Here is a 26,093-nt window from a genome sequence, read left to right on the forward strand (position 1 = left end):
AGAATGGAAATCCACCTCCACTGATGGTACCATGAAGGATACCACTTTACTACCATCACCAGTTATTCTGCAGAGTCAAATAATCAAAATTCAGTGTGATCTTAAGAACCTTCAAAAACTCCAAGACAATGACCCTGGCCAATACTGTTCCACATAAGAGGTATTAATTTTCTTAAGTTTAGAAAATATTCTCCAAAACAAAACATGTTAAGAGAAAGATGCTGAAGTTGCACAGTCAAGCACTGAAAGGCTAGGTACAGCCACAGGTTAAGGTCGCCTGAACAACTTAACCTTACTGACACATGCATAACATCATACACTACAGCCTCACTCCCAAACTAGACGTTTGGTCACTCATCCCCACTTCACCTTGTGATGTCCCTAGGACGCTTGCCCCACTTGCTTCAGAAACCAGAAGACGTGTACCTATGGGAGCTCTCCAGTATGGCAGGCCTCCGCTTACCCACCACAGAGAACACAGCATCTTCCACTCCCATCCCTTGGCTGGGAATGCAGCAATAAAGACAGGAGCACAGCATGGAAGCAGGAATCCAGGACTTGGGTGACAGCAAACCAATGAAGAAAATAAGTGCAAGAAAAAGGTCACAGGGATTTTAAAAGTAAGAAAGGGGGGGGGGGGGGAAGTAATAATTCTTAGCTTGCTCACGTCTTTGCTACTAAGAACCAACCCACTCAGTACAATACCCATAAAAATGTAACGGCTAGTCTTGCAAGGGGCAGAGGGGGAGGATGGCAGGCAAAGACCCCAAGCACCAATTGAAACCTGGGCTATTTGGCAAACATTTTTAAGCCACATATTCTAGAAACAAAATTACTTGTGAAATCAAGAAGTTTCAGAAAATGTCTATGAAAATAACAAATTAGGACTGAATATATACACCATCAGTTTGCAACGACAGCTTTAGATGGTAAAGATGGAAGCATTATTCCTGGTATTGCCATGAGCAAAGAGGCAGTCAGGGCTCCAATCTTCTGGATCACCCAAAGGGAGTCTACCTCCCTCATGTCACAATTTACTGAGCATAAGGTCCAAAACATAGGCATTAAGTCAGCTACTCAGAGACTAAAGTCTCGATACCAACCTGTTCCATGCACACTTTAGTGTTTGAGACAAGCATGCAAAATCCATACTATTTTATTGGTTTAAGTCTCAATTTCCTTATGCCTCAAGGCACTTTGTGTAAAACAAAAATAGCAACATTATCAAATCAAAACAGGCATGTTGTTAAATTCCAGCTTCTGAAGTATTTAGACTGAATAACGAAGGGTACAGGCAAGAGGGAGGGGGAAGAAGAGTACAAGGTTTAGGTGTGTTCCATGGGACTTTGCTACACAGCCTTGACCAGGTCAGACATACTGAACAGCATAGGATGATGACTGAGTAATTAAGAACACCCACCCCCACCCCACTCCAAATTAGAATAAATGGTGCTGGTAACCCTAATTCAAACCTCTCCTAACTTGTGAGCACTGGGAACCCATGGTGTTGACAACCTAGTAATACTTTTCTTCTACTGAAATGTGCAAGTGCTAGTGGACAACTAACTGCATAGAACACCTCTTGACACCTTGCTACAAAAAAACCCAACCTGCTCTGAAACAAGACATGAACACACACACAACAGAAACGACTCCAAAACACAGGACAATTCTAGACGTACAAATACATGCCTATATAAATCTTCATTAGAAGCGTTTCAGATATGTTCTGTAACTGGACAGAACAAGGTTGTATAAAAACAAACCTGAACAGCAGTGCAAGTTTTAACAGTGGGCTTCAGAGATGGGTTCTGCAAAGACTGAGATCATTAGCAAGGCTGAAACATTTTCTTCTCTTGCCTTAGGGAAAGAGTGCCCAAAGCACTCTTAAAGCAACAAAGCTTCATCTGCTGACTTCACAATAGATTAGATAGAAACAGCCCAAAATGGATTAAGGAAAAAAGTTATCAGCATATCAACCTACTAACAAACAAAAAGAAGCTGAAAGCAGAATCAGTTTATTCTAAAAAGTTTTTCCCACTCCCAGCTTGCCCCTCCTTTTTCTTCCTACTTTTTCTGGTACAGAGGCATGCTTTCCCCTAGGGATTCTTTAGCTCTAGAATAACAAGGCTTGTTCCTCAGTGGTACTTCTGGACTTTGACTGCAATGATCAAGTGCCTTATGGTATTCATAAGCTGAATAAATTCTAAGAAAGGTATCTCCAGCAGGTACATGTGAAACAGCCAAGTCATTTTAGCCCAGGAGGTGCCTCTGAGGTACAGCTCCACCAGCTGCTCTATACTTATGAAACCCTTCCACAACCTTCAAGAGCTTTTCAAAAGGAGGATGTGCACTCACTTCAAAAATTCAGTTTGGATCAATTCTCAGTGTGACACAAACTTGGCACACTTAAGACAACAACATCTGACTGCAGTAATAAAGCCGTTGCACAAAAATGGAGATCAATTCATTAAAAATATAATTGATAATGCATAAAATTAAAACAATTCATCACACTTCAATGTTTTAAAAAATAATCTTAATCCGCCTTCTTATTCTGCATGTATGCTAACTATAAATTAATTTCCTGATCAACAGTTTAAGCCATTGAACCATTTATTTGATTACACTGTCAAAACAAGCAGTCAAAAGTTTATACTGCTAACTCTATGTGTATTCAGTTTACCGAAGGAATCATACTACCTTTAAACATCTTTACACAAACACAAGTTCTCTTTTAGTTCATCGATTATCACAATTAAATCAAAACAGAGACAATCTCTTTGAGGACTGGAAGAAAGCAGTACTTGTCACTTCTAAAACAATGGAAAGGTTAAAGCCTAAACTGCTAAAGCAACATATGTTTACCTTCGAACAGTAAAAATGCTTCGGTATCTTTACTATACCTTTAACATCTGGATCATCTATATGGGGTTCCAAATTTTCTATCATTTCTTCCAATTCTTTCCTTGTTGCCATAGGAATGTTTGGAGACACCGGCATGGTGAGTTCCTGAATTTCTCTATCAAGTATTCTCTCAGAATTCTGCTGAAGCTCAAAGTCAATATCTATTTCAGGAAGTGGAGTCCTCCAGAAATGGAAAGAGTTGTACAATTCCTGCTCTGAAAGAGAGGTTTCCTGTGAATTCACCCCAGCCTCCCGCAGACCTGCTGTACAGCAATAAGAACTTCGCTCATTCTCGTCAGCCACTTCCCCACAAGATTCTGAAGACAAAGTGCAATGGAAGGATGACTCAGTCTGGAAATTGCTTTCCCTCTGGGAGTTACTTGACACCGTATTTTGATCTTCCATGGCATTTTCAAGTTTTGTGGAAAAATCGTCATTATCAACATTTGAAGACAGATCCTCTGTCCTGTTGTGCTTATCCTCTGTTGTGACATCTTCTGTAGTCCTGACTTGTCCACTGCTGAATGCCAAAGCAAATGAACATTTAAAAACCAAAACACACTTGTTACAAACATGCTCTTGAAAATTCACACACATGCTATCAGCTTGCTATTTATCAAACTAGTTTTAATTACCACATAGCAAAATAAATCACAGAATCACAGAATGGTTGAGGTTAGAAGGGACCTCTGGAGGTCATCTGGGCTAACCCCCTTGCTCAAGCAGGACCACCCAGAATCAGTTGCCCCGACAGCTTTTGAATATCTCCAAGGACAGAGACTCCACAGCCTCCCAGGGCAACCTGTGCCAGTGCTTGGTCACCTTCACAGTACAAACAAAACAACAGAAAAAGTGTTTCCTCAAGTTCAGAGGGAACCTCCTGTGTTGCAGTGTGTGCCCACTGCCTCTGGCCCTGTCACCGGGCACCTCCACAAAGAGCCTGGCCCTGTCCTCTTTGCGCCCTCCCTTCAGGTGTCTGTGTACACTGATAAGATCCCCCTGCGCCTTCGCTTCCCCAGGCTTAGCAGCCCCAGCTCTCTCAGCCTGTCCTCGCAGGAGAGATGCTCCAGTCCCTTCAGCAGCTTTGGGGCCCTTCACTGCACTCTCTCCAGTATGTCCATGTCTCTCTCATAATGGGGAGCCCCTGAACTGGACCCAGCACTCCAGCTGTGACTTCACCAGTGCTGAGCAGAGGGGCAGGATCACCTCCCTCGACCTGCTGGCAAGGCTCCTCCTAGTGCTGCCCAGGACACTATCAGCCACCTTTGCTGCAAGGGCACACTGCTGGCTCATGTTCAACCTGGTGTCCACCATGACCCCTACGGCCTTTTCTGCAAAGCTGCTCTCCAGCTGGTCAGACCCCAGCCTGTACTGGTACCTGGGGTTGTTTCCCCCCAGGTACAGGACTTCACATTTCCCCTTGTTGAACTTCAAGAGGTTTCTGCCAGTCCATTTTTCCAGCCTACTGAGGCCCCTCCGAAGGGCAGCATGAACCTCTGGCACATCAGCCACTCCTCCCAGTTTTGTGCCATCAGCAAACTTGCTGAGGGTACACCCTGTTCCACTGTCTGGGTAGTTAATGAAGATGTTAAACAGGGCTGGACCTTATGTTGACCCCTGAGGTACCTGACCAGTTACTGGCCTCCAACTATGTGTCAGTCACTGATCAGTGCCCTCTGGGCCCAGCCATTCAGCCAGCTGTCCTCACTGCTTGTTCTCAGCTTGTTCAGCTGATGTTGCTTTATCAGCTTCTCTTTAAGGATCTTAAGGGAGACCATGTCAAAAGCCTTACTGAAATCTAGGTGGACTATATCCACTGCTCTCCCTTGTCTATCAAGTCAGTCACGTCATCACAGAAGGTATACCCTAAGATATCTTAAGTTAATGAATAGTCATGTATTTTTAGTAAATTACTGAAAGTTCTAGTAGTCTATAAGTAAGATTAGAAGTTCCAGATCTTTCCGTCTACCAAGATAAATATTCAATTTATACAGGAAAGTTAATTTTCTTAACTTGAAGTTCATGCAGAAGAAAAAACAAGGAGGAAAAAACAATTCGTAGATTTAGCAAGTTTTTTACCTGCTTTCCTGTGCAGAACTACAATCTTCTGGGTTTTTACCATCTTCTTCTTTAAAGTACTGGCCGCTGCTGGATGGATTAGCAAAAGTTGATATGAAAGGCCCCAGAGACTGAAAAGCAGCTTGACGGACCTAGTGGACAGGGTCCAAGGTGAAAAAAAATTATTTATATATATAAAAATCTTGCTGTGCTATAAAACAAACACCTGCTACTAGGAATTGGAAGGGTCATAAGCCTACTGAGGAAAGCAACAGCAGAGGCTCTTGCCTAGATAGTCAGCCAGCTGTATACATAAAGTGCTAAGTGAAAAAAAAATTAAGAAAAAGCAGGGCAAATCATGGGTAACTAAGCTGACAGTCCTACTCCCCACAACCAAAGAAATCACAATTACTTAGACAGTAGAAGCAGGTAAATTTGAAAGCTCAGTTAAGAATTTTAACAACTTAAAAGACTTAAAGGAAAAAATTACGCAGTGAACAGACATTTCACTACTGTAAGTCCGACTCACAATAAGCTCTGCATTTTTCTCCCTTTCCTATTTGGCTTTGCTGTTCATTTGCTCCACCTTTCTCCTACTATTTTCTCTCTCCTTCTCAAAAGTTATCTACCTCAATTCTTATTATTTTATGAATTCTGCTGGACTACAACTTGCACAACTTTCCAGGATACAAGATCTCATGCTCCTGTGCAAAAAATGTGCTTTTGGCTCTTAGAACAAATCTGCTCAATAACAAACATACCAAGGTTAGAGTACATCTTCAAGACAAAAGAAACACCCCCCCCAAAAAAAAAACCCAAAAAAACACACAGAGGAAAAAAACCCGCCAAAACACCACCACCACCGAAAAAAACAGCAACAACAAAAAAAACCCAGAAAATCCCACCCAAACCAAACACAAAACCAACAAACACTACCACCACCACCCCAAAAAGGGAGGTGGTGGTAAGGAACCTGAAGAAATACAAATAAGTCACATCTACTTTCCAGTTTTGTTAATGACTTTCAGCAATGTTAAGTAACAGACAGTTCTGTAGCTAAGAAAAGGTATCCCACTGATGGTTTCTCTTACATGCTGCATTGAAAACGTGAGGGACTCTACAAGCATTGACAAACTACGCAGTCAAAGAATTTAGCTTGAGTCGCGTGAAACAAGTTATGTTACCCACACCTATGGGGAAAAGTTCTATATGGACTATTACAGCAAAATCCTTTAAATATAACAGCTCATCAAGAAATAAGAAACAGTTCTTACCCATCGTGAAGGATCACTAATCAAGTTAATAAAAAGGGCTGACAATTTTGTCCTCCGGACTTCCTGTGATGTTGCACAAGAAACTGCCATGAAGCATTCAGCGCAGGCTTTCCTAACTCCCCACACATTATCAGAGCAGAGCTGGAAAAACCTCGGCAGCTATTAGGAACATAATGAATAAGTTTGCAAGTCTTAACAGGCAGCACTAGTTTCAAAGCAAGCTCTTTTTTCACATTTATTTCCTTCATATGCTTCTCCGCCCTCATACTCAGATGCATCAGTTTAATATTTGCAAGACAAAGAACACACATTCAGGAGCACCACCCTTCTAATCAGTTGCTCTCACGTTACTTATGGATACAGATAAGGAAAATGCAGCTGTCTGAAGAACAGCAAGGAAGTCCTAAGTTGCTAACCTCATTTACAGCCAAAAAACCCAACTCCAAAAATATCCCCAAGCCCATAAAACCTATCATAAGACAAACTCTCATCTCTACACCATTCTTTTAAAGCAGGTCGGAACATTGATCGGAACAAAACTCATAAAGAATACTGTTGCATTAACGTTTTGCTCATCAGAGACCAGATTTTTTTGTAAGATTTTCACTCAAATGTAAACGAAGAGCATCTTCAGAAAGAAAGAAAACCTTTCTTTCCCACCTAAACTTCCCACTGTTGGATTTACCAATTTCTGTCGTTACCCTGAATCTGGGTTCTTCACTCGGGGTGCAAGCGCCGATCCACACACAGTGTCGAGATACTGGTGCAGCGCCTGTCTGCGCAGAGATGAGTGCTAGGTGGTAACCCACAAAGCCAGCACACCACTTAACACATAGCAGAACCTTTTAGACACTTTGAACAATTTTTACAGTTGTTTAGTCACGCTTAACTCTCATTGGTTCTTACAAGTCTCGTCTCCACTTAAAAGTACAGTGTGCTTTTTTTTAACCATGCTCGTTTGGTGGGGAGGGAGAGGGCTTTGTTAGTAGGGGGCTCTCTTTGCTTGAGGGTGGATCTTTTAGTATGCTAATTTGGATAATTCACACACAGTTCCCGTAAATTTCTGGTTAGTCTCATTAACCATTTGGTGATCCCTGAGCTTATTTTGTGCTCCAAAATGTCGTATTTATGGTCAGTTCCTTCTTCCAAGGCCATGTTTTTTTGTTAACTGTTTGTAAGGATTAACTTACATCCCTTTTTTTCAAATTCTTTCTTGGTTTTCACTATAGATGAAACGATTTGAGTGTGAGAAGTGTGAGAAATCAATTTACATCCCAAAGCAAGAAACATATGGGATGTAAATCTGCAAACGCTACTTAATTATCAAATGGCTTGAATCACACAGTACCTAGGGAAAAATGCAGCAAATGCTGTAAGAATGTAAAAAATGCCTTGAGGGTTACACTAGCCTTACCTGTCTCAGTACCACATCTGCAAAAAGCTGCAGAGCCTCTTGCTGAAGTCACCCCTGCATTTATGCTCTCTCCAAGTCAGTCCCTCACTAATTCATGACACTGACTCATCAACCCACTGTCCACATCCTCAAGAGGAGAAAACTTGAAGAAGGATCCCTGCAACTGTCAGGTTGATTTCTGCTCCCTAGCCCCATCACGTCTCCAAGCCTAGCAAAATCCACCAGCCCCTTGGACCTGCCAGGAGAATGGGAGCACTGCCAAGGATCCTCTGCTCACTGCTCCACCCAGTTCCCTGCTTTTCCATTTTGAATTTATACCTCTTCCCTTCATTTGTTATTGCCCAGATTAATTTTCTCTGCCTTTCCTTCTCTTTCCCTCCCTCCCAGGAAGGCTGTGAGGCTTTGTTAGAGCCATGAAAACTGACTTTAAAAGATTAAATCAATGAACAGCAGCATTAAGTGATGTTTAAAAAGGCCACATAAGCCACTTCTAGCCGTCTATACCCTCCCATGCTCCTCCTGTATCTGTCATCTCTTATTGGGCATTAGATGGACATTAGAAGGCACATTCCTGCCTACTTCTTGCTTAATGTATTTTTGAACTTGCAAATACCCTGCCTCCACAGCCCGACATATTTTTTTCAGTCTGGTTTAAACCCTTCTCCCAGCTCTAGAATAGAGTGGGCCTTAACTCTAGATCGTGTGACTTGGCAAATAAGAGTTCTGTATTCATAACTGTCTTCAAGATTTTGTAAATATCAATCATAACCTCATGTCAGCAAAACTGATGAGTCATGCTTCTTTTAGTCCCTCGTAAGGGAAATGATCAGACAACTACTACATCCAGGTGCCCTTCTTCTGTACCTTGTCCAGCTGTACTACTGGCTTGTATTAAAAAGAAACATCCTTTCAGAAATGGCTTACCAGCATTTCTTCAGTGGCTTGCTGCCCAACCACGCTGCAGATATCTCCAAAATTGGCTGCACATACCTTGCAGACAAAACGCAAAAGATAATCACTATAGTTTTCATACAGCACACAAAATCAAAGGAAAAAATAAACAGCTTTTAAAACCATAAAATAGGTTTTAGTGCAAACTCAGTATCAGTTACTTCCCCATTCCATCAGATCCCATGGTTTAAAAAAAAATAAATAAATTCAGACTGGTTTTCTTCAATTCAAGCTTAATCAGTCTTTTTTAATTACAAAATAACCACCCAGAAATAAAGTGAAAGGTAAGAGGGATTAAAATGTGTTCTAAGTGCTGTCAAACTAAAGAATACAAGCAGTTATCAGGGAAAATAAGCTATGCAATGGCAGGGTAAAACCAAAACACAGCCTCAGCACCCAAATACTGTGCTGGAGTACTGGTTTATTTCATCTTAATGACCATCTTTAATTCCATCTATACACAAAGATATGAGCTCAGGTGGCTGATATGCTGTATCAGTTACTGTTGGTTCACATTTTTGTGGCTACCTACACAATCATAAGGACAAGCAGAATATTTCTTTATTTCTGATAATAAAGGTAGGGAGTCTGGGAAAAAAAATCACTGTCAAATAAAATCTGTGGGGGAAAAAAACCACAAAGAAACCCCATAGCTTTCACTTATATATGTAACAAACAAGATTTAGCAGGAAAATGTTATTTAGTCAAATGAAAGTCCCAAGTTCATGACATTCATAGATAATCCAGACCAGATGCTGATAATTCATACCTTACGAACATGAAACATTCTGCAGTCACAGCACATCTCACAAAACCTAGGAAGAACAAGTCTTTCTGTGATGTCCTTTCCCACCATGGAGGCCATTTTGCACATTATCTGATGGACAGACAGACACTAATCAGGGATGCTTGCACAACACACAACTTCATGCCAGTTAAGCAGAGGCTTTTTTCATTTGTTCTTCATTCTGATGCACATAATTTTATTGGAAATTGTGAAAAATATTGGGAAAAAAACCCGTATTTTTAATTGAAAAAGTTTGGCCACTTCTAAAAAAATCCTATGGGGGTTTTTTTTCTTTTTATTCTCACCCTCTCATGATGTAAAATAGCTGCAGAAGACATTGCTTTTCACCAAACTAAATCAAATTCCTAACTAATGGAGGTGAATGAACTCAGAAATTACTCTCATATCTTGCCAGACCTACAAAAAAAAATACCCAAGAAGATTCTTTCACTGTTCGAATACTTAATGAATATATATTTACAATTAACAGAAAATTATTGACAATTAATATTCTGAAGTAACTTCTAACTTCTGTTGTAAAAATTACAACATTCCATAATGAGGATGAGGCCCCCCTAACATAAAATTACTGGAAAAGCATATCCTACTAAAGAAAGTGAAAGCTCTTCCCTCTAACTGCTCTTTCAGATTTTTATTAAAACTTTCCAAAAAAGAAGGTAAACTGAAATAATTTTAACTTTACTAATCACGTCAGTAGAACTATTTAAATTAATTTTCCTGTAATAGCAAATTATTATTTGTCTAACCTCTAGGGGGTTGGTGAGCTACAGAAACCTTTGTCAGGTTTCAATATCTTCAAAACAATGAAACTGCATTAAAAAATATTCTTATTTACATTATATTTCCTTACATATCTGTAAGCTTCTTCAAGCAAGTACTAGAAATTCGGTACCAAATGCAATAATGCCCAGCCTGCTTACTGTTTACAAGTTCAGCCACATTATGGAAGTAAAATATTAAATGAGGTCTCAAGCAAAACCAAAAGAATAAAAATAATCGTCCAGCAAAAAGCATCAACATAAATTGCAAAAATTCAAGGGAATCATCAGGGCACACATATTTTGCCATTTCTCCTTTATAAATTACATTATTTGCCTACTGTTTTAATTTCACACATAGTATTTTATAATTATTACGGTTGTGTCTAATGCAAAAAATAAATCCACGAATCAACAATGAATTACTCAACTCAGATGCTTATTATTTTTTCCAATAAAACAGGACAAAATCAATAAAGAGAATAGACATAGAGCAAAGTCCAACAGAACTCAAGCATTAGATTTCCCACTGATTGAAATTTTCCACAAATGCAATTTAAACCTCCATAAAACAAACCAACCTGAAAAAAAAACCAAAAAGGGAACAATAGCAGATGCTTTGAATTATTCACTTAATTATGAAATATTAATTAAATAATTAATTTAACATTAATCCCATGTGCTCCCTTGTCCAGCTGGGGTTTTCTTTACAGCATATATAAGCTACTGAATCTAAATATAACCTTGAGTGTAACACAGCATGGAAAAAGTTACAGATTATTTATGGATATTAGTGCAATTTTTTTGCTTTAATACCACATGGATGTGCAACTTGGAAACACACTACCATCACTGCAGTATCAAGCATTCAAGCAAACTATACTGTGTGATTTTGTATTGTTACTTACAGCCACAGCTTCCGTTTTCACATCATCATTGCTGTCTGGAGCTGTCAGATCTATCAGAACAGGGCATACTTTCGTCTCCACATCATATCTCTCTATGAGTTCTTGCTCCAACAGAACTAATAATGCTGCCTGGCTTGTTTTTCTTACCTATCATAAAAAGACAAAAAAACAAACCAAGGAATTCAAAGAGGTTTTCTGTTTAAATGTGTGTTCTTCATTCTGGAAGCTGTACCTATACACTGCCACACACCTATACTAATTGCACTTGTCGAGAGGAGGAGTGATCCAAAAGCAGTTTTGCAGACACTTCATGTTTGAAACAAACTGTGGTTGAACCCAAGAACACTTGCATATCTTAAACTAAGGCAATGCTATTACAGAAGTGCCCACCTACACACTTCCCAAAACACAGGACAGCAATGTCAAAAAAAGCAGTCACGGCAAAGCTCATGCAATATATAAAGAAAAGCAGCACGACTAATTGGGAGTAACAAAGTTCAGAGGAATGTGACTTTTATTTAAAAAATCCTCTTTTTCTGAGATTAACAAGTTTGGCTGCCAATGAATAACTGTGTTTATTTTGTATTTTAAGTTCTGAGACACAATTTTGCTTAGTCCCACCTAAAAAAAATGCCTGTACAACAATAAGATAAACATTAATAATGGACTTCACACATGGCTAACCCCTGCCTCTCTTAAAAAAAATTCATTAGAAAAGAAAACATCACATACAGCAAGGGGCTATATACTGCAACATAACAATTTTGAAAACACCTTTGAGATCTTTGTTTCAGAGCAACCCAGCCAAATGAACTATGGAGTATCAACAGAGGTTAAGACAACAAAAAGAACCACTGAATCTGCAAGCAAGACAATATCAAGCAGATGGCTGTTGTATTATACAAGAATCAGCAAAACAACTACTAAGAACAATAGGTTTGGATACCTATTTTTAATTATGGAAAATTTAGAAAGGGCAAGACAGCGGGGAGGAAGAGAGACAAACTCAGAGGCCTAAAATTCTTAAACTAACGTATCAACTAGGAGTAGTCTATTCAGAAATGATGTGGAGAAACCTAGAGAAAGCTTTAGGCAAGCTAACTCATACCTGCAGAGCAAGTTCAATCTGAAAGCTTTATTGAATCAATATACAAATAACTGGTCGCGAAGGCATAAAAAGGAGCTAAAAAAATTGAATTATACCAAGGAGTCAGTTCTTCATGACTACTCTTCCTTTTTGACAGAATTTAAATTATGTAAGCATCTCTAAATCACTGTTTGATTTTGTCCATAAGAATACAATACCAGATAAAAGGCCCTAAATCAGAACAGATAATGTTAGATGTAAAGATGTTGGAAATTTTCTTTAATCCAGAAGTTCAGAGTGCCATGTACTTCATGTTAATTCAAAGTCTTTTTACCCCCAAAATATTACACACTTCTGTGATGCTAAATTATTTAAATTTAACATCACACCAGGTATATTCAACTAGCTAATAAACTGTTTGTAAGAGACACTTACCTGGTTATTTTGGTCTGCGAGGTATCGTACCACAATAGGCAGTAAGTATTTGGAAAAAGCATATGGGATCGAAGGTCTGTTTTCTTGACAGAACATAGCAATATGAGGCACCTGTTCCATCAGTTCTGCCCGCACTGTTGGCTCTGTCAGGGTCAAGATATAACCAAAAAAGGCACAATAAATGTTTACGAGGATACTGCCAGATACTGTCAGAACAAACTTCTTACAGTCCCGTACACACAAAGTATGTTCTCAAGTGTTCACATCAGTAAGTTTATGTCAAGCTTAATTCTGACAAGCACCATCTTTTTGCAAAACCAGGTACAACTACACTCCGTATTGCTAAACTACTAAAAAGATGGGTTTTTTTACTAAGAATATGGGACCCAAGAGGAGGTATAAGAAAGCAAGCTACCAAACATTACAAGTATCAGAATCTGTCTGAACTCCCTATGAATGCCACCTATTTCAAAGAAACCTGCTGAGCAGAAAGTCAACCCAAATTGGTACTGCTACGAGAAGAAACGAACTGAGGGGGCTGTACACAGCCCCTCCCACTTTTTCAAAGGCTGCAGATGGGAAACAGAACAGAATGAGGAACCATCAGACTGGGCAAAGAGGGATGGAGGGCTGAGAAGCAACTGACAAGGAGTTAAGACCAGCAACTAAAAGGAAAGGAGACTGGAACTTGCTGTACAAGAAACTGGAACCAGGGCCCAGTGCCAGGACTGGCGGGACTTACTCCCACCTTTCCCAAAAGGCTACTATTTCAAGACATGCCCAGGACATGATCTAAGGGTACTAGAGGCTCATGTCATGACACTTATCACTAGGATCTCATTCTCTCTTCTTAGGACTCCTGCCTTACTTCTTGCAGTAGACATGATGACTTGGGGTGGGGGGCAGGAAGGAGGGAGAATGAGGAAGATAAATTTGGCTGAAGCTGTATGTTTGGCAGCGGTGCTTCTTAAATTGTTTCTGAATTTCCTTCAGGCAGTTCCCACCCTCTCAAAGCCAAAACCTGCAGCTCCATTATGCCAGTGCAACTGTTCCTGCAGCCAGACAACAAACCATATCAAAGAACTCATCTGGCTGACACAACTTTTGCCCCACCACAGCAGCATGATTAAACAGCAAGAAGTGGCACTTAAGATTGTTCTCCCTCTGCAGTCACAGATTTCCCTCAAGTAGCAGAACTATGTGATGACGGAATCAAGCAAGTGATGGTAACAGAGGGCACTGGGACTGCTTACTGTGACATTACCATCAAAACAGGATGAAAGAAGCAAAATGCAGAGAAACCCAAGCCATTCCTTTGTCTAGCACAAAGCTGTGCAAAATGCTCAAGCCAGACTCTTCACAGAGTAACTGCACGCTGCTCATGTGATTGCAAGTCTGAACTCTGCGTCTTCACTGCTGAAGAAATACCAGCACTGCAATCAAAGCAAACAGAAGAGATCTGTATTAAGCATATCAAAAGCTACGTATAAAGCTTTAGACACTAGGCACTCAAAGCAGGCACACTGTTTTGACTGTGATACCTCTACAGCTTGCCCACTCACTGGTAAAGTAATGGTAACACTTCCTTTCCCCAAATTGGCTAGATTTGTTGGGAAAATGAATTCATAAATTTCTTTATGAAGCACTCCAGTAAGAAAGCAATGTGTATCAAAACCATAAGATCCCTTTTTCCTCAGAACAGGGTTCATCTATTATGCAGCACTTAAGAGAGTGGCCACGCTACCTGACAGTACTGAAGAGCTGCTCACGTAAAGTGAGCCCCCTTCTTCCACAGCTACTAAGCAAGCTCTGGCTTTGTGAGGAACACAGACAGATGAGATGGTACAATTAAAGATTTGAAAAATTAATGCCCAGGAATGAATTAGAACTGTAAAGTCACCCTAGTTCTTACATCCCCTAACTTTTAAGTACATGGCTTTGCGATCTTAGCAAGGTCAATTCAAACCAACCAACAAACGAGCACTGTGTATGTAACTGGCTGTGTAATGCAACACCATAATTCATTATCAAAAAGGCATTTGTGCTGTTCTCGGCAATTACTGCTGCTATGCAAGAACCTGAACCTTAAGCTTACCAATTCAGATAAGAGCTCAGTTCTTCCAAATGCTGAAGCATATGTTCCAGTGTGTACTGAATAGAGCCTAATCTTGCAGTCTGATGAGGTTACAGTAGAGCTTTTTTTGCATTATGTTTTCTAAAGACTCAAGCAACAATGCCAAAAATCTCCACTAAAGATAAGGCACTTTCTCATTCCCTTCATCCATTCCTCAGCTTTGTCTTTAGCTTAGACAGGTGGCAGCTCCAAATACAGATTCCAGCAGGCTTCAATATCTGACAGCATCCACCATTTCAGCTTAATCTTTTCTCTTTTTATAACCAAATTTATGGTTTGGTCATCACCACAATGAATGGATCAAGGCATTATCACTCAGAATTACTACACACAGCCTCTTAAAGCAGAAGGTCATCTAGCTGGGGAATACATCTATATTACATATTTTTTTACACTGTACAATACAGTCAGGAATAGACTTTCATACAGTATAAAGAACATCTGGGTGGAGAATTTTGCTTCACATCAAGACTTAAAGTTTCTATTTTAGGCACTCTGGAAAATCACCATGTACAATTAGGTTCTCCATAACACTTGCTTGGAACAGTATTTTTCCATTTAGCAGAGGAAGTATCTTTAAATACTACTCTTTTCAAACTATGTCCTGAAGGTACAAGTCTATGCCTTAAAGTAGCAGGCTACTAGGGAAAAAAAGCTGAACTTGTCCAAACAAATCTGAAAACAAATATTAATATAAAAAATTTGAAGCAAACTCATTTTTCTTCTTATTCATTAGCACTTTATTTCATTCTATCGGGTCTTGTGCATTCTCTAGATACAGAATTACACTGAACTGAGTTTTAGAAATCAAGCAAAACTAAGAGAATGACAGAAGAAAATGAAAATAGACTTCCCTTTCTTCTGTTTATGAAATAACTTTGAAAAGAGGGTGCCAGAATGACACAGTTCTACCCCTCTCAATTTCCAGGCCACATGAAGCCAGCAATATATTCCAACCAGCGTCTCCAGAACCTGAGCAGATTTTGATCTGCACACACCATCCTTCAATTTAGCTATTTCACAATTCACTGTTTAAATCAACATTCCAAACTAACTCCAAAATCACAGAAGTCATTAACTGCTCCTTCCTCACCCATGAAAAAACATTTAAATGTCCCTTAGAAATTGACACCATCTCTCATGTAAGCCAAGTGCCAATATATTCATCTAACTAGTCCTAGCACAGCCACTTAGCTTTCCTACATAAATTTGTAATGTTTATTTCATCCCTGCTGAGGCTTCAGTTCACTTCGTATTTCACTTCAGCTGAGAGGAAGTAAAGCACCATGGTTACCTGTCTACTGGAAATTAAAAGGGGATTATTGCAGGGCTGCACAGTACAATACCAACTAATTGCTCCAGAACAGTTATTTGCAAATGAAGTAATTACTCCAGAGCCAGCTCACAACCAGATTTATTTCACAATAGCTTATTCTACAACGTACAGTATTTAGAAGAAATTCTGCAATGCTTTCATTATCCAAAAAAGACGATTCTGGAATACAAGCAGCAATCAATTTCCCCTGCATCTGTGAGGGGCTGTAAGGTTTTTGTGTTATACTTGTATATGAAGAACAATTACTGGTGATGTTAATGCTGCTTTAACTGACATTTTTCATTATTTTTTTAAGTACACAGGAATATTAATAATATTAACATTTGTTCTTGTTAAGGGTTGTGAGTAAGAAGTAGAGGTGTAAGTGCATAGTTTCACATTTACACTTACATTCTTTAAAAAAATGTATCGGTGAAAGGCAAATGAGAAATGCTAGAGAGAAACAAGCAGCACAGAAAACACCTTCATTCCCTTTCCCCTATATAGATCCCTACTTCTGTATTCAGCCTGAATATAAGGTCCACAGTATACTAACCTGCCAAACTGCCAACAGCACAGCAATAGTGCTGGATTTGTATACACACCTGTTCTCAAAGTGAGTGTCATTTGCACGATCAGAGACAAAGTTTAAATAAATTCTAGTTTGTCAACTCAAACTTTAGCTATACCCTTCTTTCCCAAATATAACTTTCCCTTCCCCTCTTCTTTTCTTTCTAGGGTCATCCATGTTTTTAATTCCATTACTCATTTCCCATTTCATCTGTCCCTCCAACTTTCATACCTTTTTTGAAGACAAAAGAAAATCTGGACAAGTAAAATACACTGTATCCAGGGCCCATCCCTTTGAGCTTAGGAGTCCATCAGAAAGACAGGTTGACTTGTGTGCTGCTTCAGTAACCAGGTTCTTTTCTCTTACTACCCAGAAATGGACTTTATTACTGACTGAGTGAGGAGTAAAATACAAACTAATTAAAGAGGGTAAAGTCACCATTAGTCACCCATCTGATGCATGGAGAGACAAAAGAGGATCACATCAAGCAAAGGAAAAAGTTCTAAGTGTAGCTGGAGGTAAGAGAAGTAGGATGGAAAATCCTGAAACATTAAGTTGCAGAAGGGGAGAAAACACAGGCAAAGCTATTGACAGCTGGGAAGGGTAAATATTAGCATTCCCATTAATGCTGCTTACATACGAAGATATTGTGAAATGAAATGCTGTAATATGTGCTATCTGACAGGTATTGTTGGCCTCTCTCACTATACCAACAGCAGTAATTGAAATGGTCTTACTAACATAGGTTAAGCACTCTATTAAGTAATTTAAGATTGTCAGGCCATCCATATCAAGCCTGATTATACAGCTTCAAAACCTAATGACCAATTAGTCTAATAATTGTTTTTAAAATCAGTTTGTTTCACAAACTGCATTCACAATTGATTCTATGCAGTAAAGAGATTACTTTTCATTTTGGAGAAAAAAATTCTAGTTGGTTATATTCAAGCAAATAAGCACCAGTCTTCCAGGTAGTCCCTTTCTTTTTCCCCATCATTTCTTTAGAATGATACCTATATGTATCTGTTTCATAGTACACTAAAATACCACATCTATTTTAGAAATGAAGATATAGACTCTCCCTCAGAAAATGAAGTTTAAAGCTTCTGGTGCCCCTTGCAACCACACTGAGCAAAATGCCAACAATGCAGTAATTCCAGCTGAGGCCAACTTTCAAAGCCAGTTAATTGTACTTGTGCACACAATGATGAAGCCTTTGTATCTTACAAGCCATTCACAAGCTGGTACCAAAAAAAAAAAAAAAAAAAAAAAAAAAAAAAAAAAAGAGAGAAGTTTGAATGATACTAATTTACTCAAGTGAAACAGACAGACATAAGACCCTTGTCCAAGCTCACATAAGTCTATGGCTAGTCTACATTTGAAGATGAAGAAGGCTCAGCTGTTTTAACACAAATATAAGCATTTTATCTCTAACAAGGGTTTATGGGGGATAAATTCACATTTTCCAAGCACTGGGCTTCTATGCCAAGCTGCTTCTTGGCTTCTATAGGTTCAAAAACATCATAAAAGAGTAACATCTAAGTGGGAAGCCATACCCAACATCCCTAAAGTAACAGAGAAATTGCAAAGCAATTAAACAGCAGAATTGAAAGCAATACCAAATATCTCAGCTGTAGCTATTCTGGGGAACTCACTACCAAAGACAGCAGGGAAATTCAGAGTTCAGAAGGACTGAAAAATACCCAAACCCCACAGCAAAATCACAGACTTAGTAGTAACACCCAACTACAGCAACGAAGATAAACACTGAAGAAAGTAAGTTTTCCAAACAACTGAAATTTGGAGAAAAAGTTTCTTCAGCAAGTAAGCAGGCTGGAGACAGCACATTATTCCCCAACTGCCACTGATGGGTACCCTCCACTGGAGCAGTTAATTTCCAGTATCACCTGAAGTGGATATTTTTTCCCATTAGAATCATAGTAGTGAACTTAAGGCTGCAAAACCACATGCAACCTGGAACTAATTCATTAGGAAGTACAAACTGCCCTGTCAGGAGAAAGGCCAAGGCGTATCATTGGTACGTGCAGTTACACAACAGTAGTCGGAATTCTCCTTCACAAAACACATTTCACTACAGCTCGCTGTCTATCCACCCGTAACCTGCACACTGGCTGTTGACAGATGTTAAAACATCACTGAGCATTCTTCAGGTATAGACAATATTTAATTCTTTCCCCTCAAAGAAACTTTCATAAATTAGTAATATTAATAAGGCACTATTCAAAGAGTCCAAAGGAGTTCCCATCTAAAGCTATTTCTTTGAGATTTTTTTTGTCAATAGTTTTTTCAAAATAGTTTGGGAGCTGTTATTTGCCTTTGTCATGATGCCTCAAAAAATTTACATCTTGGCTAGCCAGTTGGTATGTCAAGATCCGTGTCAATCATACCAAACCACAGCCTCATGACTTTTTGTGCCTTCCATCCCACAACCATATATGTGGACCTAGATCCTTTTGTAGTAAAGATTAATTTTTATTTCATATTAATGCAGTGTTTAGCACAATGGATATAACATTTAGCTTCTTTAAATATTATCACAGTACATGAAGAATAAAAACAGTAACTGTTTTGAAATTCTCTTGCTCTCAAACACAGAAATGGCTGTCTTATTTTAGCCCCAGCATATTAAATAAAAAAACCCAAACACCTACACAAAACCAAAACAGATTAAAAAAAAAGCTAAAAAAAGCCCCACAAAATAAAACCCAAAACCAACCCCAAAAACTTAAAAATAAATCAAACAACAAAAAAACCTAAAAATGTTTCTTTTTCAAGCAAAGATTATGTCTGAAAAACAGCAGTCCAACTACAGGACTTCTGAAGTCGCAAGGTATTAACAGTACAGAGGACTGCTTAGGCAACTTCAGGACAGTTGGTATTTCTAGGTCACTGCTGTATCTATATTTTAGATAACAGCAGCAGTGGCACAATGAGAGAACAACTATTGTGTACCCTGGGTACATTCTTCAATTCAAACCTCGTTATACCAACACTGCCAAAAAAAGTACTTCACTTTCCGAGACCTGATTTGACCAGAGAAGACAAATACCTCCAAATGTTTTAAAATAGGCATATGACTATCACCTATTATAAATGAGAAGACCTGTACATAGTTTAGTTTGACTTCCCAACAGTGTGCTTTTATTTTTATTTATTTATACATTAAACATGAAGGCTTAACTCCAGGATAGCTCTAACCATACAAGTATCTGGCTCTAACCAAGCAAGTCAAAATGCAGATACTTTTATAATGTTTCCTTATTATAAATTGTGTGGGTTTTTGCTTTACAGAACAAGTTGAAAAAAGTATCGTAAATGGAAAAAAGCATCAGGTAAGAGAAAAATGAAAAACACTTCCAGTAATAGCAACCTTGACAAAAAAAACCCAAACCAAAACAAACCCCCAACAAAACAAAACAAAAAGCAAACAAAAAACCCTGTGTTGCAGTTTTAATAATAGCCAAGCATATATATTAAGACACAAAGCAGATCTAGTTCTGTAATAAATTTTCACATGGTTTAAGACACAAGAATATTCTAATAACCTATCTTACAGAAACAGGCTAAGTCCAGTACTGCAACTGCTTGAGGCACAAAACTCGCTGTTAAGTTTGGAAAATTTAATTTGTGAGGCAGCTGCAGAATCCAGTGCTACTAGTTTGGCAGATCTGAGGCAACTTCCCTAACGCAGGAAAAGCCTGAAATGCTGCTTTTACTGACACTGAGAAAATACCAACCCTGACTAAAAAATGTACTCCACCCTTGTTAAAGGAAACAAATTGATTTTAGCTCAACTCTGGCTGCCATTACATTTCTACCTAAACAAACAATTTGACACACTGGTGGTCACCAATGAAAAACATAAGGCTACAAAGTTCCTGCACAAGGCCATTTTCCCCTGGACAGGTCCCATTTTCCAAACTTGAAATGAAGCTTCAGAAAGTTTCTGATACTCAAAACTGTTAACATGATCACACAAACAAGCACTGTATATAGAGATCCCAGAAGCAGAGCTTTGCTAGGAAAGCACCTAGAAACAGTAGCATGCCACTGTTCTGAATTAAAACCACATTTAATCTTAAATGAATAGCAACTTATGTAATGCTCACAACAAACCATTCTCCCTGGCCAAACAAGGACATTCCCTCAGAAAAATAAACACATGCATTTTAAGTGAAGATAGTAACAACAGGATAATAGAAATTAGTAGAACACCATTTTACTGTTGGAAAGCATTATGTTCTGCAATTCCAGAAGAAGGGAGAAAAACTAACAGACATTAAACAAAAGAAACATTTTCTTCTTGTACAAGATTTAATAAGAGTTTCTCTCCACAGCACTCCTACAATGACAAAAGAATGAAATTCAGATCTTCACTAATGTTTTGCTGCTAAAGCCTTCCTTCTGGTGCTTCATCTGTACCAGCTACATTGAAATCAAGCCTTTCATTCTTTCTAAGAGCATCTTCAGTCTGGAATCTTGTTGCAGCTCTGTCCACACCATTTTTCCCTTCCTCCACTCCCCCACTGCTTTTTAAGCACTCCTTTTATTTCACTTCTTTTTTTTTCCATTATCCTCCTGGTTTTGCGAGCAAAAGCCCTTCTATATTCACAGAGCCCTCCTACTCTTTACTTACACCCCCATCTTGCTTAAATTCCTGCTGCCTCATCTTCGAAACTGGTAGCCCAAAAGGGACAAAGGGAACAACTTCAGCATTTCAAGTCTACCAAAACTAAAAGCATTTTGCACAGATGTTTTGCAAGATTTTTTCAAGGCAAGAAATTAATCTTTATCTACAAATCTAAAATAATCATGTAAATCTGCTGAACAGACAAAGCACATAATATAAGTTACTCAAAAACATACTGATGGGAAGTGGTAATCCTACATTCTGAGGGGGCTTAATTCTGTTGAGGAAAATAATAAGGAAAAAAAGTCATCCTTGGGGCAATGATTTAGTGAAAGGCAATTTTACAATGTTTTATTGCATTTGCAGAAGCCTAGTTTTAATACTGAAGATGAAAAAGAACGTACTGGTCCTGTGCTAAACACAGGTTCAGTAATTCTGACTTTCCCTCATTAGCCCAGTAAAATGTTTAATGCTACCTACCTGAATCATCAGCTAATCTGCTGATTCTCTCCAACACAGCAATACAATCTCTCTCATCATCACTGACTTCCTTCAAAGTGTCCAGCAAACTTCGAGCCACCATTTGCCTAGTTTACAAGAAAGATTAAAAATTAGCATTGTGTCCAGAAATAAAGCCAAATCAAAAAGTTGTGTAATCATACAAGTTTCTTAAACCAAACAGTAAGATTTTTACATCGATTCACTTTTAACTCAGTAAATTTTAGTTAGTCCTGCTTTGGGAATTCTTAATTCCGATACCTGCCGCAATCCTAAAGAACAGTTAACTTTAAAATTAACATTAAAAGTATCCCTTTGGTTTACAAGGATAACATAAACCAGCCACAAAGATAAAAAACAGTAACCATCTGCCAAGTGGGCAAACAGGAGCTGAATGTTAGGAAGTCAGTGTCAGCCTTCCATCCTCACCTCTGAATTCCCTAACTTGTTCCATAGAAAGCAAGACAACACCGCTATTGTCGGAACAGTTTTAAACAGAATTATGAACTTATTTCACAGAATCACGAACACTCAAGCTGAAGATTCCCATACTGATGGTGACGTTTAGAAGCTAAACTTCATTCAAATGCTACATAGCGCAATGGGTATACACTGTGAAAATAAAATGTACTAGCCCATTAATTTCTCCATTAAGCATAGAAAATGAAACATCAAGAAAATATGAAACAAGTCAGAATAAACTCAGTTACTACTTCCAATGCATGAGAAATTTTTCTAAGGATTAACTGGTCCATGACAAGATAACAAATGTGGGAGTTTGTCCTCTAAGGTTCTGTTGCAGTCTATGTTACAGAGCCATACACATCACTTAGTTCCCTTAAGAGCCCTAATATTAAGTTTTTAAACAATGCAGCTGACAATGCGTGGCAATCAACCTTTCTCCTCAACAACAGCCTGTAATGGTATAACACTTGTTTTTCCTCACACTTTTGGACAACATAGGTTGAACATCAGTTCAGAGAGCTAGCAGGATTATCCCAACAGTGAAATGGGCCAAGGAACAGTATCCAACAAGCTGCTAGCTCTTGTACTACCCCAGAGCAATTCATCAAAATGCTGAAGCAGCAAGGGTCAAGTGCCAGATATTTCTGCCTGACAGAAACACTGTTAGGATGTAGCCTATAAAAACTATTGACAAACAGCACGGCTGTAGGCATGAACAGAAGCATAGCTAATCCTGATCATCACTACAAATGGTAAACGTGAGTGATGCTCACAAACTGGTAAGAAACTGATGGTTACATTCCCATTGTATAGGGGAAGCTTGAGAACTTCACAATTCCATGTAACTGGAGAAATGCAGTAGGTTTTCATGAATTCCCAAAGCTAAGCAGACATTTCCATTTTCTCAAACTGAAAATCAGTAATTTACATGTTTCACATTGGCCACTTGCAAAACTATTAAACTCAACTGTTTTGACATAGAGATGAACAAAACTCTCTTTAAAAAAAACCTGCAGAAAACTGTTAGCCTTTAACAAATTTCCTCTCCCTCACTCTTTTTGACTTGTTAAAAAGTGCAACATCTCTCAGCCAAGGTCTTGATATGCAGTTGGAAGTTCAGCTATCAAAATCCTAATGGAGGGAAACAAGACTACATGACACACTAACCTAGAAGCAGAGTTGGCTTGGTCTTTTAAAGGGCTGGACACCTCTGAAAAGAGAAGAGGAACAGATGAAGCATATTTCATAAACCAGCCTGCCTGGATACATGTCTGCTACATATAAAATGTAATATTGGAAAGGGAGAGACACGTCAACTGACCCATGGGGTTGGTCTCAGCAAGTAAGGATCCACACTAAACAGCACTACAACACCCATCTAACAAACAGTACTACATCCCATCTGGCTCCTGGAGACTATGGAATAGCCCCCCTACAATGCTGGGAGTTTTGAGAAGACTCTCATCTCCTCAAGAGCTTTGTTAGCAGTATCCTGAACTGTGGTGGCTGGATCCCAAAGGAAGTCTTTGCTAGTTCCTGTGAGTTGGGCAGATGGTTATGCAGAAGAAGCCACCCTGTAAACTGAAGGCCACAAACCTTCTGCTCAAGAGGAGGAGATGAGAACACAAATCCTAACCTGAAGCAGACATGGACTTATTCATTAAATTCACTCAAAGCTAAGAAGGGGCGTTCAACTTTTCCCCTGGACTAAACGTAGAAGATAGCCCCTACCTGCACCCAGGCAGTATCTCCCTCTTTGGCTTGTAATAAAATCAATGGAACTTCTACATTTAGCACATTCTGGTACAAAGCATTACAACAAAAGGCAACAGGCCAAGCTAAGCTCACTTTAAAAAAAAAAACAAAACACCTAACAGGGTAGAAAGCCAGTAATGACAGGGTACTCTCTTAACTCCATCCATCTAGTGTTCTGGGAGACAATATACACTCATGTCCTCCAAACGTTATGGGCTCTGACCTAGTTCTGCCATGATCCCCAGCAATCTGCCAAAATCCTTCTTGTGCCTGCAAGGCACGAACCCAGAACACAGAGCTAAACCTACCTCACATTCGCCACAGGCTGAGCACTAGCATGTAGGCAACTAATGCAGAATGACTTGTGCCCTGCAAGCCAAGACTTTGACATGATCCGCTTACTGGGGAGCTGAGAGTAAGTAAGGGTCCCTGGTGCCCTGTCTAGCAGCCTGATCTTCCTTCTCATGCAAGCATTGGCAGTCGAGCTACAAAAAAGCCTACAGCATAAGATTGCAATGAACTATCAATGCATAGTAGCACAACATAAAGCAAGGAGTAGCTTGCCCAGCAATTTGGCAGGTGAGTACCAGGTGAGCATTTGTGAAATTTTACAGAGCTCTGAAGAATGACCTGTCTGGTCTAGACAACAAAATTAAAATAGGCAGACATGCTTCATGAAGCACAAGAGTCAAGGAGATACCCTTGTGACAGCGAAAAGGAGGAGGAGCCTCTAGGGATAATGACAACGTGCTCATAAACTGCATTCTAACAGGGAATCAGACTCCTTCAAGTACATATGTGACAGAAATAGCTCCACCAACATTAATGATGACAATATAAGTGATTTCAGTGGCATACAGTCTGTTACTATACATTACTCCTGGTTATCAGAGCACAATCTGGGACAAGGATTAATGGTTTACTGCCATTTCCCTCCTGCCACTGGCTTGGGCTTGTGCAGTGCTTGCCTCTAATGAGATACTAAGCTTCACTACAAACTTCTACCTTTGCACATTCTCCGTGCCAGCAGAATTGTCTTCATTGCGGCAACAAATAGAATTGCATCTTCTTGCCTGTTCAGTCAGATTTTGTACCCGATTCCTCCAGGTCCAAAGAGACTTTCACTAGCTGCTCTGGCAAGTGATGCTTCAAATCAATAACCTACAGCTGTGAACTCTCAAAGAGAACTATTTATTCACCACATGTGTCTTTGGCATATGACTGCCACCTAAGCAGCAATGCATCTATTTATCCATTAAATAGCTTACAGGACAAAGAAAGGCCAAAGGCTGGAACGTAGCATGCAGTACAAGAGCTTCAGCTATTATGTGTGCCTAAGTGGAGGAAAATTAGCAAAGTTCGAGTTTTCATGAGCATGCATGGGGAGAGCTTGCCCAATAATAGAAAAACTGGTAAGTTAGGATAACTTGTAGGCACACTTCACTGCAATCAGCAGTGTGATAAAACAGGGATAGATTACAAACATCCTGTCTTTATGTCCACATGCAGGGAACGGATATTTTGAAGACTCCACACACGGATGTAATTAGGATTTGTGACAACATATGTCCAGAAGAGCTATAAATATATTTGCTTGGCTCATTCAAACTCCTTTTATACACCCCTTTGACCTTACTTGGAATCAATACTGGGAGTTCTAAGTGGTATAATTATTGTGTACCAATCACCATCATTAGCCCTTTAATAAATTTCTTGTATAGAATATAAATGAGTTCATCTGCACAATGAGTACATTTAGCAAGTAAGCAGATGTTAAAAGAAAAAAAGAGAAAGGCAAAGAAAGAAGATTATTTTTTTCCTTGCCCATTTTTGAAGAACTTCTAAATGAAGATTTCATTTCATGTTTAAGTGAATACTGGTAGTAGCAACTTAGCGGAACACTATTTTCCCCAATCTCAGAAGACTGTGGAGACCAGTGACGAGCGGTGTTCCTCAAGGGTCAGTATGGGACCGGTGCTGTTTAACATCTTTGTCAGCAACACAGACAGTGAGACTGAGTGCACCCACAGCAAGTTTGCCAACACCACCAAGCGGTGTGGTGCAGTCGACAGCTGGAGGGAAGGGATGCCATCCAGAGGGACCC

At 39.2% G+C, this 26,093-nt stretch overlaps 1 protein-coding gene across 10 annotated transcripts in view; it reads right to left on the bottom strand.

Moving 5' to 3' along the window:
- PPP4R1 (protein phosphatase 4 regulatory subunit 1) overlaps positions 1–26,093 on the bottom strand; it is a 66,316-nt gene that overhangs the window by 20,976 nt on the left and 19,247 nt on the right. For 4 of the 10 annotated variants that reach the window (XM_055800839.1, XM_055800835.1, XM_055800833.1 and 1 more), the window contains 8 exons: positions 21,752–21,858; positions 12,601–12,743; positions 11,079–11,225; positions 9,374–9,481; positions 8,578–8,643; positions 6,240–6,398; positions 4,987–5,117; positions 2,907–3,427 (listed from right to left, as the gene is read on the bottom strand). In XM_055800839.1, coding sequence (XP_055656814.1) covers positions 2,907–3,427; positions 4,987–5,117; positions 6,240–6,398; positions 8,578–8,643; positions 9,374–9,481; positions 11,079–11,225; positions 12,601–12,743; positions 21,752–21,858 — 1,382 coding nt within the window. Of the gene's footprint in view, positions 1–2,906; positions 3,428–4,986; positions 5,118–6,239; positions 6,399–8,577; positions 8,644–9,373; positions 9,482–11,078; positions 11,226–12,600; positions 12,744–21,751; positions 21,859–23,401; positions 23,445–26,093 lie in introns of all 10 variants that reach the window. The other 6 variants (XM_055800840.1, XM_055800836.1, XM_055800834.1 and 3 more) reach the window with 3 other exon arrangements.

Source organism: Falco peregrinus, chromosome 3 (genome assembly GCF_023634155.1).
Source record: "Falco peregrinus isolate bFalPer1 chromosome 3, bFalPer1.pri, whole genome shotgun sequence".
Lineage (NCBI taxonomy): Eukaryota > Metazoa > Chordata > Aves > Falconiformes > Falconidae > Falco > Falco peregrinus.